The sequence below is a fragment of the Choloepus didactylus genome, chromosome 13 (assembly GCF_015220235.1).
Source record: "Choloepus didactylus isolate mChoDid1 chromosome 13, mChoDid1.pri, whole genome shotgun sequence".
NCBI classification, from domain to species: domain Eukaryota; kingdom Metazoa; phylum Chordata; class Mammalia; order Pilosa; family Megalonychidae; genus Choloepus; species Choloepus didactylus.
In genome coordinates, this window is record NC_051319.1 from 42,187,113 (window position 1) to 42,205,078 (window position 17,966).

The 17,966-nt window shown below is 37.6% G+C and overlaps 1 protein-coding gene across 1 annotated transcript in view; it reads right to left on the minus strand.

Annotated features, from left to right (window-relative positions):
- Positions 1-17,966, minus strand: part of LOC119507679 — a 120,218-nt gene that overhangs the window by 60,023 nt on the left and 42,229 nt on the right. The window contains 1 exon segment of the mRNA XM_037800890.1: positions 8,423-8,601. Within this exon segment, the coding sequence (XP_037656818.1) occupies positions 8,423-8,601 (179 nt within the window).

Consider the following 17,966-nt stretch of genomic DNA (forward strand, 5'->3'; position numbering starts at 1 on the left):
CTATTTAAACTCATTTGTAGATTTAGTTTTTCTCTGCCTCTTGGATCAATTCTAGGGTAAATTCCAAGAGTTACCCATTTTCTGGTAACTCTTACTTAATTAAAAGTTATAGCATACATCCATTATTCTAAGATTGTGGATATGGAGCTAGACTGACATTCACTCTCTTCCATTGCTTTACCCTGACTTCAGTTTTAGACCTTTACAGCTTTTAAAAGTGAATTGTTAGCCTCTTGACAATTTTGGAATGGAATATCATTTACTTTCCTTTCATAAAAGGCAAGCAAAGATTAACAGGCCCTGGTGATGAACAAGATTCAAGACACAACTAAATAATCTTATTTCATATTCTAAATTTTATTCCTCTTTTGAAATAGTCTTCTCTATTTTGTACCATGCAATCCCTTAGACTCCCCCTCCAACATAGCAGAGTAAATATGCTGTGATGATCAGAACTCCTGAAATAGAGATCACTATTTAAAGCATAACACTGCTTTTTTCTTTGAGCATCTGAAAGCCCAGTGTGTGAAGAGCCTCCCAGTCCCACATGCACGCCTACATTTGGGTTCTTGCATATGTAGATTTACAGATCAGAACAGTGGCTGGCTTGTTCTGCTACAATGTACAGGGCATGCTTCCTTTTGTTTTTAAGCTGGTTGGACTTTCAGTCTTCTCCTTCACAAAGTTCAATTCTACTGCTGGTACATATGGGGTATAGAGATAGCCAACTTCTAGGCTACATGATTTATAGTGCAAATTTATCCTCAGTCATCTCTCTTTTCTGTATCTTAAAATTTTCTATCTGTTTGATTCTACCCCCATCAACAATCACACTGAAACTGGTATCTTACACCTTAAAACAATAACAAAAACAACTCTTCTCTCATACAACCTTCCTTTTCATTATCATTTAATAATGCCTTTTGGTAATGGCAGACTAGTTTATTAGTGCCAACTCTATTGCTGAGAAAAATAGGAAAGCTGCAGTACCTATAAATGTCTCTTTGAATGCATGAGAGCTAATAAAACAGTAAAAAAAATGGGGATAAAATGCAGCAGAAGATGAGCGCAACATTGGGGCTACTTCCAGCTGCAAGGCTAAGACCTGAGCCGACTTATGGAATTGAGACCCCTGCAAGGAAAGAGGAAAGGGTTGTGGTAAATCAGGCCCTGAGAAGCCTGAAGAATAATCCTGAGAACTCAGGTGAAAGGGAGAAAGGCCAGCCCTCACAGGCACTGAAGTTCAGTTTTCAACAGTTTTAGCACTGATTGGATCAAGGTGATCTGGGATTATTAGTGTCCCCACTTTCTACCAGAAAGAAATTTTCAGAAATCACACATGGTAGAAACAGATGTATAAAGGATTCAGGTAAAGGAATGATTAGACATGACTATGATCCATGTGTGTACATAACTAAAGGATAAGTTTGAGAATTTCAGCCTAAACTGAAAACCATAAAAAAGGATCAAACGGAAACTAGAACTGAAAAATACAATTGAAATAAGAACTTTGTGGAGTTAATTTGCTATTAAATTAGACAGTTGGAAATATGTCAGAAGACTACAGAAAAAAGCAGGTCCCGAAGAGATTCTTTGGCTTTCAGTGTTCCTATTGAGAAGTCAACTGACAGCCTTCTTGTTACAATGAAAACCAAAAAATAATGGAAGGACATATTCTAACGTCTGAAAGAAAACAACTACCAAAACAAGAATTCCATATCCAGTTAAAGAGTCTTTAAAATATTGAGGAGAGATAAAGATACTAGTCAACAATAACTGAAAAACCCATCACCAGTAAATCTCTGACTAAATATTGTTCATCAGGAAGAAGGAAAATGAGCTCAGGTTAAAGGTTTGAAGATGCAGGAAAAAAAGGAATATCAATAGGAAGACTAAATATGTAGATAAATAGAAATGCATATTGATTGTATAAAACAATACTAACAATGTCTCATAGGATTTAAAATCTGCATAGAATTAAAATATGTGACAACACAAACATATTACTTAGGAGCTGGCTACATTAGATACATACTGTCCATAAAATAGTATAAGTACTAATTTATATTAGACTTTAATAAGTCAAAATGTATATGGTAATCTCTTCAATTACCACTAAAATAATAGTAAAATGATAATAACTACCCAAGTTAAATATAATAATAATAAAACCATTTAATCAACTGAGGAAAAGAAATAGAACAAAAGGATAAATTGAAAGGAAAACAAAGATAGCAGATTTAAACCCAATTATATCATAACTACATTAACTGTAAATGGAATAAATAGTCTTCAGTTACCACACTGTTTTTCTAGTCCTTTTCACAGCTAAGCATTTCAAAAGACTTGTCTACAAATGCTGTTTGCCCTTTTTCAAATCAAATTAATGAATTGCCTCTTGCTAATATCACTCTAAATAACCTAGACTGTTTTTGCTGAGGTTAAATGGAGGCTTTCCAACACCCATTGCAGCATGACCTTTCAGCAACGCTGGGAAACACTGATCACTCTCCCCCTTGAAACTTTTCTTCTGTTATGGCTCCAAGACACACATTTTCCTGGATTTCACTCATATCTCTCTGGCCATCCCTTCTCAATCACCTTTCCTATCCTCTCCTTCTATGTCCACCTTCAGGACTTAAATTAAGGACCTCTCTTCATTTCAATTTATATTCTCTCCATTAGCAATCTCATCAATTTCTGTGACTTTAAATATGATGTAACTCTATATATGCTATAGTGTAGTTTATATATAGTATATTCTGTAATATAAATACTTTATATATGCTTATACTTTACACATTTTTCTCCTTAGCTCCAACTTTGAGTATCCAGGTTCCTACACAAGAATGCTGGCCACAATCTCAGACTAGTTCAAATTGAACTACTCATCTCACTCTATACTCTTGGAACCTGCTCCAATTTCAGTGGATGATACCTTATCTAACTAAATATGTTTGCCAGAAACGTCAGTGATCCTTGATTGCCCCTTATCTCCCCTTCCCCAATCCTATATGATACCGCCACCAAATCATGTTGATTCTGGCTTTTGACTGTATCTTGAGATCTGTCTTCCTAGCTTTATTACTCTCGCCCTGGTCAAGGCTGCCATCACCTCTTGATTAGACTGTGGCACTAGCATCCTAGCTTACTCCATCTTGTCCCCCTCCAGTTCATTCTCCACATAGTAGTCAAAATGATCTTTTGCATAAAACATTCTGGTTGCTTTCTATGGTAGTTAGAATACCCCCCCCCCCAATCCCTATAATTGTCTCAATGCCTTGCATAGTCTACCTTCTGCCTACCTCTTCAGCCTGGCTTCCTTCCTTCCACGCCCTCCCTGTTGAATTCTAGCTTTGGCCACAATGGGCATCCTCTGAATTCCACAAACATGTTAATTTTTTTTTTTTTTTTTTCCAGTTCAGGGACTTCACACATATTGTTTCTTCTGACTAGATTATGGTCATCTTAACTGTATCTGGCTAACTCCTACTCAAACCTTGGTCCTCAGCTAAAATGTTATATCTTCAGTTAGGATATAACTCCCCCTATACCTTATTTGTACTGGACTCTCCATTTTACTCATGTGCCAGTTGTTAATTTATTGCCTTCCAGCTCCAAATTCATCCCTCCAAATATGCTCTGCAATACAGACGAATTGTTTTTAGCCATTCTTCTGTTTTACAGTAAGCATGGTGTAAATCATTCTCAGTAGAGGGCGCTAGAGGAACATCGCAGAAGGAAGGGCACCCCTGTTTTCAGCTGCTGCACGGGGGTCAGCAGTGTGGGTGTGGGGGCTTCCCCTGGTGCTCTGTTCCAGCCACCTGCCAGAATGCGCCGCCTCTCGGAGACCTTGCAGCCCCACTGTGACCTTCCAGAGACCTTTCCCGTGGCCATTCTGTGCTCCAGGCCTCCTGCCCATCCTTGCTCCCAGATGTTCTCTGCTCACTTGCGCCTACCTCTCACCCTCTACCCCGCCCCCTCTGCCACAGGTTTGTCTCCCGCAGTCCTCCCGACCTCCTCCCGACGCCATCGCCCAACAGACAGGGACACCTCATGCTCCAGGCCTCCTGCTACCCCGGCGTCCCCACTCCCATTGCACACCCACGGACCAGCCACCAGCTGCTGTTCGCCTGCCCCATCTGTGCTCCAAAGGGCCGCTTCCTGTTAGACATAGGACTGCAGACTAGTTCTGTCCCAGAGAACTGTTCTACTCAGTGGGTTCAGCTACGTCTCGCCAATCAGATCTGAATGCCAGACACGGAGAAGGGACTTCCTTATAAGTTTGTCCTTCCTTGGATTATCTCCCTTCACACCTAGAGTTTTCTTATATCCTATAGTGTTTTTTCTTTCTTTTTTTTTTTTTTATGGTTTAATAGTTCCTTATATTAAACTTCTGTTTAAATCACTGTGTGGTTCTTTTGATTGGATCCGGACTGCTACCATTGTCTTCTCATATCCTGTGCTTTTCACTCACAATTAAATATTTCTTTGCAAATCAATTTCTTTAATATCTCTTCCATGGAGTGATAAGCTCAAGGAGGGCAGGCATCATGTCTGCTTTGTTGTGTTCCCACAGCTTAGCATAATGACTGGCTCACAGAGAACAGTCAATAAATATTTGTCACATGAATGGGTACTGTACTGCTGAGTTCATTTTCTGCTAATTTATTCTGTTATGTTCATCTCATGCCCCATTAACTCTCCTCTCAGTTATTGCTATCTATTCTAAAGATCAGAGATAATGGATTCTGTAATTTGTAGCACCACAAGGGATCTGATTTTGGTCCTTTATATGCAAAATAAAGCTGTATTTTTATATTCTACCATCCACGTTAAACCTATTGTGGCAATGATGGCCCTAATTGTGGTTACTCAGGATAGTTTTTTTTCTCAGCAGCATCCAAGTCTACCACAAAAGATCTACATTTCTTTTCTAAAGAGGACTAGAAGCAGTTTTTGCTTTTTAAATCTATTTTAATTCCAACCACTATTATGACCACAGTTTTAATTTTTCACATAAATTCTACCCCACAGTTCATACACTCAAATCCCTACAGGGCCAGGTGGGTAATTTAAATGATTGTCCTTGGGGTAAGGAAATGAGGAGTAGTAGGGATTATAGTAACATGCTTCATCTGAATGCATTTACTTAAAAACTTTACAAAAACACTGTGTAAGCCAAACACAACATCTGCAGGCAACACCAGTTGCCACCTGGCAAACCCAGAACTAAAACACTGGTTCTGAGCCATTCTGAATTTCAAGACTTAGGAATCTTAAAACATGGGTGCCTGACATAAGGTTGCAAACCTGTTATTCTGCTGAGGAAGGGCATTAAATAAAGCTATGATCTACTTTATCACTATTTCAGAACAAGAAACAAAAATTATCACCAAAAGGGAGGAAAGATATTCTCAGGATAAAGAACAGTCCATTCCAAGAAAGAATAATTGGTAAACTTGAATTATTGCTTTAATGTTTATCTTTGTTATGGACTGGCACTGGTTACAAAACAATTTTATCAAAATTAATTTGAAAGGTAAAACAAGAATCCAGGTTCCAAGAGATTCTGGAGGGAAGAGGGCAGGAGAGGGGTTTCCATATGTTTTTGGAAAACTCATCTGGGGCTTCTAAAGCATACCCAGGTTGAAAACTTCTGACTTGTTCCACTTAAATACTCAGAACACAGTGTGTCATAAGGATAGAGCTTGTTTCTTATTCTGATGACAGAGAATCCTATTTTCTTTCACTGGAGGGAGACAAAGTTTTTTCAAAGTAGCTGCTGTATAGCTCATATTTCCATGGTCCACATTACAAATAAGTGATTCAGGATCTAGGAATCAAAGTGTTCACAATAATTCAAAATGCAAAATTATTCCTCATGGCTTTTTTAAAAATTATATTGATTACTTTATTGACATATTCTTTCTCTTGTTCCAGAAAGGAATGTATAGGTGGTTTTAAACATATATATCTAAAATACAAAGGAAATGAAGCTTAAAGTAAGTTAAGAGATTAGAGCAATATAAAAATCAAGGGAAGAAAAATAAGATGGTGCCATGAATGAGGCAAAAACCAAAATACTTGTTTTGAACAAAGTGGGTCACAAATGTGGTTCAGAGTGAAGCAAACAGGTATAAGATGCTAGGAAGCAGCGGGCCTTTTTGTTGTTGCTTTTTGTTTTTTTTTTTTTAAATTTAATTTTATTGAGCTTGTTCACATACCATACAATTATCCAAAGATCCAAGTGAACAATCAATTGCCCACGGTATCATCATACAGCTGTGCATCCATTCCCACAATTAATTTTTTAGAACATTTTCATTACTCCAGAAAAGAAATAAGAACAAAAAGAAAACTCAATTCCTCCCCTACCCCTAACCATCCTCCCCTCCATTAGTGACTCACAGTATTGGTATAGTATATTTGTAGCTGTTCATGAAAAGAATGTTAAAATATTACTAACTGTAATACATAGTTTGCAATAGGTACATTTTCCCCTATATAACCCTCTATTATTAACTTCTAGTTATCGTGTCATACATTTGTTCTAGTTCATGAAAGAAATTTCTAATATTTGTACAGTTAATCATGGACATTGTCCACCACAAGATTCACTGTTTTATAAATTCCCATCTTTTAACCTCCAACTTTCTTTCTGGTGACATATGTAACTCTAATCTTTCCCTTTCCACCACATTCACATACTACTCAGCACGGTTAGTTATTCTCACAATAATGCTACTCTCACCTCTGTCCACTTCCAAATACTTAGGTTCAATCTAGTTGAACATTCTGCTCATAATAAGCAACCACTCCCCATTCATTACCCTCGTTCTATATCCTGGTAACTTATATTCATGTCTATGTGTTTAAATATTATAATTGGTTCCTATCAGTGAGACCATACAATATTTGTCCTTATGTGTCTGACTTATATCAGTCAATGTGGTGCCCTCAAGGTTTCTTCATCAACTCAATTATTTTTTAAGACAATTTTGTTCACCCACCATGTAGTCGATGGTTCCCTGTATAATCACATATTTATGTATTCACCACCATGGCCACTATGTATATAAGGACATCTCCATTTCTTCTGCAAAGGAGGAGGAAGAGTCAAAGAAGGCAGAGAGACAAAAGAAAAAGAAAAAGAAAAAGACAGCTAAAAAGCAATGAAAGGAAAGATAGAATCAAACTAAAGTAGAATAAAAGAGTTAAACAACATCACTAATGTCAAGAGTCCCATCCCCCTCCCTTATGTCCCTCTCTTATAGCCATTTAGCTTTCCTATATTGCCTTTGCTACATTAAAGGAAGCACAATACAAAGTTACTGTTAACTATAATCTCTAGTTTGCATTGATTGTATTTTTCCCCAATACCACCCTATTTTTAACACCTTGCAAGGTTGACATTCATTTGTTCTCCCTCATGTAAAAACATATTTGTACATTTTATCACAATTGTTGAGCACTCTAGGTTTCACTGAGTTATACAGTCCGTCTTTATCTTTCCTTTCCTTGTGGAGCACTGGGCCTTTTGTTGAGCTGGAGAGCTCACGTGCTGCCAGGAGGAGGAAGCACTACTCAGCTCCCTCCATTGTAGCTAGGGAATTTTTCAAGAAAAGCTGGAAACCAGGATTTCTATGTGCAAACTCTGAGTTTTGCAATATTTTCATCTGCTTAAAAACATTGTAAACACTGTAGTGAATAGGGCTAAGAAAACACTTCCGTGACAAGGATTGGCCTGCATGTTGATGGCTTGAACTGCACATTAGAATCACCTGGAGGGCCTTCCCCAAATCCACAGGCCTAGGCCTCATGGCTGACTTGCTGAATTAGAAACATCTGGAATAAGGACTGAGTCTGCATACTTTGAGCATATGCCTCAGGAGATTCCGCCCTTCGCCTATAGTTGGGAATCACTACTCTGATGAAAACCGGGAAATTAAACAAGGTACTTCGGACTGCTTCTTGAATGCTCTGCTTCAGAAGCCTCGATAACATCCAATGCCTGTAACCCAGGGAGGAGTGCCCAGGCACTGCAGTCCCGGGGAACAGTTAGCTGTGCATTGCCTTAGGCCCACCTTGATTTCTCTGGGGTACTAGGTGTGCAGTTTGGCTCTTACTTTCTTGGCTTTGATAAGGAAGTTTCACAGAGGATCTGAAAATAGGAATAAATGAGAAAGAAACTTATGCCAACCTTGATTTATGCAGCAGCAGAGAAAATAAATTGCAATTCTCTGAACTTCTGAAGAAGGAAAAGTTCTTTACAAGTCACAGAAGAGAACACTGCTTCTAGAATCCTAACAGGTGGTACTTTACAAGACAACACTTTGGCAAGAGAGGAGTCCATCTAACAGGACTACCCAAGGTTTTCTTGTTCTTACCCACTCCAACCCTTACCCCCACCTCAATTTACCTTTTTATGTGTGTAATAGTAGAAGCAGCCATCGTGCTTCAGCACAAACCACCTCTTCCTCCAGCCCTTCACAAACCCAGAGTGAGTCCACTTGTGTAGGTAGCCACGGCAGGTGGGCCAAGGGGTATTGGGACAGCGACTGACGTCAGATCCCACTATCAGGGTCATGATGTCTGGACCTAAAGAGACAAATTTGGGATAGTTCAGTGGAAAAGCTTACAATCGAGTGGAAGGACGGTTACTTTTCAGAATGAATGGATGAGAAGGGGTTATACTTTTCATAAATGAAATAGAATTCTAGAATTGGAATGAACCAGAGAGTTCCTTGGTAATTCAATCCCTCAAGTCATATGAAAGAAATGAAAACTGATGGGGTAACGTGATTTCCCTGGGGACCCGTAGCTTATAAGGGATTGAATCAGATGTGGAAACCAGATTTCCTGAGTTCTAGTGCTTTCTGTTTCTATTCACTCACATGGCCTTCTTGGGTCTAATAGATTCCTCAAGTCTGTTCATTCGCACTGTCCATAATAATATCAAACTAGATCTTTAAAAATTATTTTGATTTACTTCTTAAGAAGGAAGATGTGTGATGCGTGGCTTTGCTACCTCACTTTTATTCAAGCTTCCTCGACCCAAGGATAGCAAAGGGAGGATCTAAGTCACTGCTAATGTATCTGTCACCAATATTATCTCTGAACAAAATCAAATACAAACCCTTGACCTTGGAAGTAAACAAAAATTCTAGAACAGTGGGGGCACAAGTGTTTTTTGTTTGTTTGTTTGATTTTCCTGCCTATCCAACGTATCGCTGAGGGTTTGACCAGAGCTTCCAGGGACCGATGCTGTTTTACTTAGGGTGCCTTCTTTGGTGCCTGGGCTTTAGTGGCTGGCATCCCCTTTCCTATAGGAATGGCTATGGTGCGTAGCTTGGGGAAAATTGTCCCTGTCACTTTCAAGTCCCATGTTAATGTGAGGTCACTGGTTACAGTCTGTGCTGTGATGCTGCCAGCATGGGCACAGACTTTCATCATAACTTACCTCTTAGATGCCTCAAGAAAATTCTCTGAATGTCACTCAGACAGACAGCAACCCTGACATGCTTTGAAGACTGCAAATGGGGTATGACTTCATTTACAATTCCTCGGAGAGAGAGGCCACATCCCTGAAGGGGGACATTTGGCCTTGGCAGAGCTGACTTCATCATGATGTCTGACATTGAGATTACCGATCTGTTTAGAGCTTTTTATGGAAATGGGGGTCAGTGAGGAGACTCCTCTTACATAAATGACAAGCTCCAACCCAGGGGATAATTCCTGGCTGAGCCACATGGCCCTGAAAATAAAGATTTGTCCCAGAAAGGCTGACACAGTCTTAACTTTAGCTGCACTCAAAGCACCTTGGTAATTAAATAACTCTCCGTGTGTCAGGATAATTCTTCATTGCCATGTAAATACATTTTAATTTATTGAACTGCCCTTAAGCTCCTGTCAAAAACGCATCCAGAAAAATTAAAAGAAATGCTCCAAATTGACCGGCAACCCACAAATGTCTTTGTCTTTGGACTCTAGTCCCCAAAGAACTGCACTCCTGGACTAATATGCATAGTTGACACATCTGCCAATTTATTTATGTATCACTGCAGTGGGCTGTCCCTTGAGGTCATTTTCCTCTTGCTTACACAGTCTGCATATGGGTTTCTCTGATACTGATCAGGATAAGCTTGTGTTTCATCCTGGCCATAAACATAACTTTGTGCACCAGAAAAATTCTCTCTGGGGCACAGATACAGATGGCCCTGCTGCGGCATGGTGTCATCATATTAGAGGAAAGTTTTCCACATTCGGAATTAGGACATGGTCCTGATGCGTGGGGAGTTGTTGCATTCTAAACAGCTGTCAGGTGATGGGGATTTTATACTCTTTAGCAGGTTCTATTAGGAGCCAGGATAGTCTGGGCACAATATTCACAGAGGACCTCAATTTGAGGCTTTAGACTTTTGATGGTATCTCCAGATGAGGTTATTTATATAGTCATTGCCTTTGTGTTAAAAGAACAGAGTTGTTAAATGCAAACATTTTAAACCTCCCAGTTGTAATACTATTTATTTTTTAATTTACTGAGAGTCTAAAAATATGGGAGTGTCCTAGGTCCAGTGCCTTTCAAACTAAGTGTAATTACAAGTCACCTGGTGGCTTTGTTCCATTGCAGATTCTCATTCAGTAGGTCTGAGATGAGGGGTGAGGGTCTGTTTTTATAACAAGCTCACAGATGATGTTGCTGCTGCTGCTTTCCAGACCTTGATTGAAGTTGTAAGTCCCTAGGCATCTCTCAATTTCCTAGACACCTTCCCCATTAGCACCATCTCCATCACCGCACCACCATGATGCTTCTTCCTTTACCTAACCATGATTTAATTTCCCCTACATGCTTTCATCTTCACCCCCAATATTTCTCAGCAACAGAATTATTAGCATTGCCCTCCACTTATTTCTTCCGTTAAGTTATCTCCCTGCCCGGGAGAAAGGAAACATCTAATCACTGTCTTCCTCTACTGGACATCCCAGAAATCTTACCTGCCTTTTGGGAGTGGGTGGGACAAGGGATGTGGGAAGCTGACTGGCTACAGAAGAAGGTGATAGAGCCAAGAGAACTATTAGTTGCATGAGATGAAAGAGCTTGAAAACCAATACTTTTTAGCAAATATAGTTCTTTGGTGATGATGCCCTTAAAAATAAAAACTATCCAGCAAAAATCTTCTTCCCTAGCACTTTGGCTTAGAGTTTGGAAGTAAGGAGTCGTGGACAAGGTTATTTACAGCTACAGGAAAGAGAAAAACGATTTCTTTTTCTAATTCACACTTTCTCCTTGGATCACTGTCTTCTTATTATGCCACCAATCTTAAACTGTGTCAGAGTCGCACCTCTGCTGTCAGATAAACTCCACCACCCTTGCAGGCGCAGAAGAGAAATGTGCAAGACGTGTGCTGTCCCCAGGGCTGCTCGTCGTGCTTGTCCTGTGTACAGCAGCAGAGGACCCTGTCTCCAGAGGCTCACTCTGTGTTTGCTTTCAGTAAACTCTGCACTTAGAGAAACAAAGGAGCGAAATGGAACCTAAGTTCCTCCAGGTTGGTTAAGCTTCATTGTTTTCCTTTACTCTTTTTCAAGACTTTTTCCCCTTGCAAATCTTATATTTGAGTCTGCAGATAACTAGCTGTCCTAGTTTGCTAGGCTGCCAAAAGCAGATACCATAAAATGGGTCGGCTTTTATTAATGGGAATTTATTAGCTTACAAGCTTATAGTTCTGAGGCCATGAAAATGTCCAAATTGAGGCATCATCAAGATAATAACTTCTTCCTGAAGATTGGCTGCTGGCGATCCTGGACTCCTCTGTCACATGGCTAGGAACATGGCGGCATCTGCTTATCTCTCCCTTCTCTTCTGGGTTTTGTTGCTTCTAACTTCTTGCTTCTGTGGCTTTCTCTCTTTGTTTGAATTTTATTCTCACAAGAGAAAAGGACTCCAGTGAAAGAATTAAGACCCACCCTAAATGAGGTGGGTCACAACTTAAATTAATATCCTATTCACCAAAAGATCCTATTTGCAAATGGGTCCACACCCACAGGAATGGATTAACTTTAAGGACATACTTTTCTGGGGTACATACAGCTTCAAATCATCGCACTAGCTCTATAAAAACCAAAACTAGAAAGTATGGGAGACCTAATTAAATAAAGATACACATGGAGCTATTGCCATTCATGGTGTGATACTGAAAGCTTTCTTAAACTCTCCTGTTTTGGTTTTCCCATCAGCAAAATAAATGTAATTCTCACAGGTGTGTGTGTGATTAGTATGATTGAATAGTAATTCTAATTTTAAAATTTGAGTTTGTAACATACAGTGGATCCCCTTCTAATAACGGTCTAGGGAGATAGGATAATAGCTGCATTGGAGGGTAATAAAATAGACTTCCAATCTTATAGCTGTAACCTTTTGGCCATGCTGCCAAGATGCAGGTCTAGAGGCCCATGATGGGCTGGCTGTGAAAGAATCGCCATGGGGCTGATTAAAATTGCAATTGTCCAGGCCACCACCAGGAAATCTGTATTTAAAAGTTTCTCAGGAGAGTCTGACATCCAATTAGATTTAAGATTCAACATTTTGAGAGAGGTGAATTGATGTTTACATATCTTAATCAGTCAAGTAGCAACCAATATTAAAATAAGTTCTTACCAATGTTTAAAATACTTAGGAATGAAACTGTAGAAATATGTGGGAGACAAAGACATTGGTTAGATTTAAAGGAAGTTTATACAAGCAGAAATAACAGGCAACTGGAAACATTTAGATTTTAAACCATAGGCTCTTAATACTTCATAAATATATATTCTAAAACCTTTATACATCACATGAATTTAACAGAAGCTCTCTCAGTTGTAATGTTATTATTGCTTTCTTCAGGCAACTTGGTGAATTCCTTTCCCAAAGAGAACTCCCACAGCTTGTTTCAACTTTCTTATTTTCCAGAAAATACCCTGACCAGCTTATTGCACTGTTTGGAAGGTTAAATGAGGTTCTGTGGAAAACACTGCATAAGATTAAGTTACTCTTATTATTTCTTCTCTCTCTTTTCCCTCTTTAATTTCATGGCTAAGAATATACTTCTAACAGGCCCACTGTCTCCTTGCCTTTCCTCACCATTACTGTCTATAAATATCAGATGACGGAGGGAGCTAAAACTTCATGGGTGAGTTCTCATTCAGGAGGCATTTACTGTCCTGTTGGCCTTGGGTGCAGGGAGCCAAAGTCCATTAGCACTCAGGTTGTGGCACCTTGACTTTTTTCTCCCTCCATTTCTGATTCTCCTTATGATTTTGCTCCCCACAATAGGCATCCACCAAATATATTTGATACATGTCTATGGGTACACTTTTTTTTTTTTACATTAATGGCATATACTAAGATCATGTTTTATTTCTTACATTTTAAAAATTCAAAACCACGTTCTTAAGATGTATCCATGGTGCTGGGTATATGGATATGGACATCTTGTGTATTATATTGTTTCAGAGTGTAACATAGATGTCCACGGAATGCATCCATTGTAGTTTACTTATCCATTCCCCTAGTAGTAGACACCAGAATGCCTCTAACTCCTCTCTATCACATAACGTGGCAATAAACGTCTTTGGATACGTCCTTTTGTGGGTTTCTGGCATGTCTTCAGAGAAGTGTAACTGCTGGGACATAGGATTTATAGGAACTTTGTCCCAGGTATTTCCAGGTTCCCCTCTGACATGCTTACGTCTCAACAACTGCGCATGAGGTTTCTCATTTCCTCACATCCTTGCCAAAGCTGGGTATTATCTGACTTTCTAATTTTTTTGTAATCTGGTAGATCTGAAGTAGCATCTCATTGTTGTTAATGTGCATTTCTCTGATTAGTAAGGCTGACCATCTCTCATATTCTTACGCCTAAGTCAATTGTCTATTTGTGTCCATTTTTCTATCGGGATTTCTGTGTTTTTCTTATTAGTGTGTGGAAGTTTCTTATACAATAAAAATTTTAATTTCAGTGTTTTAAACATTGAAAATGTCTTCTTCCAGTTCATCACCCATCTGGTGAAATTTTCTTTAGTATCCAGAAAAAAAAGAAATTCTTAGTTTTGAATAAAAAAATAAAAGTAAAAAAGAACAAGCAAATCATCACCCTCCTCCCACCCTATTTTTCATTTAGTTTTTTTGTCCCCATTTTTCTACTCATATCCATCCATATACTGGATAAAGGGAGTGTGATCCACAAGGCTTTCACAAGCACACTGTCACCCCTTGTAAGCTACATTATTATGCGATAGTCTTCAAAAGTCAAGGCTACTGGGTTGCAGTTTGATAGTTTCAGGTATTTACTTCTAGCTATTCCAATGCATTAAAACCTAAAAAGTGTTATCTATGTAGTGCATAAGAATGCCCACCAGAGTGACCTCTTGGCTCCATCTGTCAAACCCATTTTTAAAATCATATACTAAATAACTTGTCCTTTCCCCATTGTTATGTGGTGCCATCTTTATAATATATCATTTTAATATTTGGATTTAGCTTTCTAATCCATTCCACCTGTCTATTCATCTGTTCCTGTGGCAGTACCATCCTTTTTATTATTACTATGGTTTTGTAATATACCTTATTATCTGCTATGAAAAGTTCCTTTATCATTGTTTGACCTAGTCACAAATGATTTAACTATTTGTAGATATTTATTCCTCCATATATATTGAGTATAAGTTTGATAAGCTCCTCCAAAATTCTTAATGAAATTTTTATTGGAATTTTATTGAATTTCTAGATTAATTTTGGGAGAATTAAGATCTTTACAAAGATTTTCCACCCTTAAAGATACCATATTATCTCCAATTGTTTAAATTTCCTTTTGTGTACTTTGATAAAGTTGTAAATACTTCTTCATGAACATCTTGTGCATTCTTTAAGATTGATGCTTAACTATATTATAGGTTTTTTTTCCTAGTATTAATCACACATTATTTTCCTTGCATTTTTCTTTTTGGTCATTACTGATGTGGAGAACACTATTGATTTTTATAAGGAGATCTCAGCTTCATTAGCTCTAAGAGTTCCAATTAGTTTTAAGGGGTGTTTTGTTGATTCTGTTATAATCAGATACACCACAAATAATAATGGTTTTGTCTCTTCCTTTCCACACTATACACCTTCATTTTTCTTTCTTGTGTTATTGGATTAGTCAGAATCCTGGGTATTATGGTAAATGGAGGTTGTTTCAGTGGGCATTGTTGTATTCTTCTCGGTTTTAAAAGGAATGGGTCCAAAGTATCTATTTTAATGTTGTTGTTGTTGTTCATATAGTTATTTTTTTCATGAGTAGGTTTTAGTAGATAGCCTTTATCAAGTTAAGAAAGGAAACTTCTATTATTACTATTTATTGAAGCCTTAAAAATCATACATACGTTCAACTTTATCAAATGTCTTTTCTTTTTTGCTATCTATTGAGAAAATTATGTGAGTTTTTTCATTACCCCATTAACATGATGAATTACATCAAAATATTTTCTTATGATAAGCCATCCTTATTCTGGGATAAACCAACTTAATTATGACTTATTTTGTGTAAATTTTTAATAAACAATTTAATTCAGGTGTCTACTAGTTTTATTCAGATTTGTGCATTTACACAGTCATAAGTGAAAGAAACATATTATTTTATTTTTCATACTATATGTGGTGACTTATGTATCACAAATTTAGACATGTTCTTGGTCTTAATCCGCATTCCTCTAAATCCACCATAAATAGGATCTCTTGAAGATGTTATTTTTAGTTAAGGTGTGGTCCAACTGAATGAGGTTGGGTATGTTAAAATAAATTCAGGAAGCCATTAGACTGGGGTGACAGGCCTTGGCCAATCCCTGACCAACAAACCCAAGTAGCAGGATTGGAACTTGAGGGAGGCCGCCTTTCCATAGGCACCTGCTGTACTAAGAAATGGAAACCTAATGCCAGACAATCAGAAATACCACTTAAGAAGGGGCTTTCCATGGGAAACCAGCCCAAATAAGGTAATGCAGCTTAGATATGCAATCAGAATATGTTCTCGCTTGCTTTTGTGTTTGCTCTACATAGCGTCCTCTTTACCTTCCCTCAGCGGAGCTCCTTACCACTTTCAGTTTGGGGATGCACCATTTGTGAATCATTTGCTGCCCAAATAAACCTTGATGACACTTTAGTTGCCTCAATATATCTTTTACAGCTCTTAATTGGGATTACTGGGGTCCTTAATAAGCAGAAAAATTCAGAAATAGTGAGAGAAAGTCCCTGGAAGGTGCTGAAGCTAGAAGTCAACAGATGCCAAAACAAGACATCGTTATGTGATGGGAAAGCCAAGGAACCCAAGGCCAAAAATCAAGGTTACAGAAGTCTCATAAATGGAGCTGATAAGCGTTCACTCTTTTCTATTTTCTGGAAAACTGTATAGGACAGGGATTATCTGTTGTTTGAACGTTGGCTAGGTCTCACCCATAAAAGTGATGGTGCCCTGGGCTTGTGGACAGGGGATGGGGTGGAAATGGGAAAAGGGGAGGTGATGCCTTTGATTACTCTGTCACTATCTTTAATTATGCTAGTTTATTCATTCTTATGCCAATTTTGGCGCTGTAAATGCTCCTAGAAAATCTTCTATTTTATCTAGTTTTCAAATTTACTATTATATAGTTATTTAAACAGCATTTTATTATTCTTTAAAACCCTTCATATGTTGCCCTTTTTATGTCTTTTTTATTTTGTATTTTGTTTATTTGCATCTTTTTCTCTTTATTATTTATTAATGTTGCCAGAAGTTGTTTTTGTCTTGTAAATCTTTTCAAAGAATCAGTTCTTAATTTTATTAAAGTTCTTTATTTTCTTTCAATGGTTTCTACCCTAAATTTTATTCTTACTTCCTTTTGCTTTCTTTGGGTTTATTGTGTTCTTCTTTTTCTGACTCCTTAGTTGAAATTTTATGCATTTGATTTTTTCTTGCTTTTTGACAGATATATGTAAGCTATAAATTTCCCTCTAAGTACGATTTAAGCTGTGTTTGACAAATTTAACATACAGTGTTTTCATTGTCATTCTGTTATAGTCAAAAAATTTTCAGTAGCATTTAAAAATTTTTTAGCTATAAAACTTTTAATCTTCTTGCCTTATGGGCAGTGAAAATAATCTGTAGGATGTTGTGTCTTTGGAACTTACTGAGGCTTCTTTCATGGCTTGGTATATTATTAACTTCGGTGAACGTTCCATTATACTCAAAAAAGAATGCATATTCTCCATGGGATATAGAATTTTATTTATGTTTCTAAATCTATTACCTAAGTTCAAATGTACTAATAACTTTTTCAAATTTTATATATCAATGCTTATTTTTTAATTGGTTATTTTACCACATTCTGAGATTGGTAAATTTTGAGATAGGTAAGATTGCTTTGCCTTGGGGAAAGAGTCATATACACAGCAGGAAGCCTTACTAAGGCATTTATTCACTTTTATTTCTCATGATCACCATGGAATCCTTTTGGATTTATTTTTCTTCTTCCCACAGTGCCTCTCCTAAGAATATTTCAAGGACAATCTTTTGTGGTATTACTTCTAAAGTTATGAATGTGTAAATATGCCTTTATTTTTCACTTACTTTCAAGTACTGGTTTAGCTAGATATTAAATTTGAGTGTTAATGTTAATTTCTTTCCGTGCTTTGAAGATATTCCTCTATTATATCCTAGCTTCCAGCATTGTTGTTAAAAAGTCTGATGTCAGTCAGAATTCTGTTTCTTTACAGATTATGTGGTTTTTCTCTCTTGGAATTTAAATATTTCTCTTTTACTTTGTTGCCATTATTAAATTTCAATACAACATGCTTACCTCTAGGGTTTCACGCTTATTTATTTGTTTGGCAATCTATTACCATTTCTATCTGTGACCTCTCTTCTTTTTTTAATTCTGGAAAAGTCTTTTATTTTCTCCTAAAATGTTTC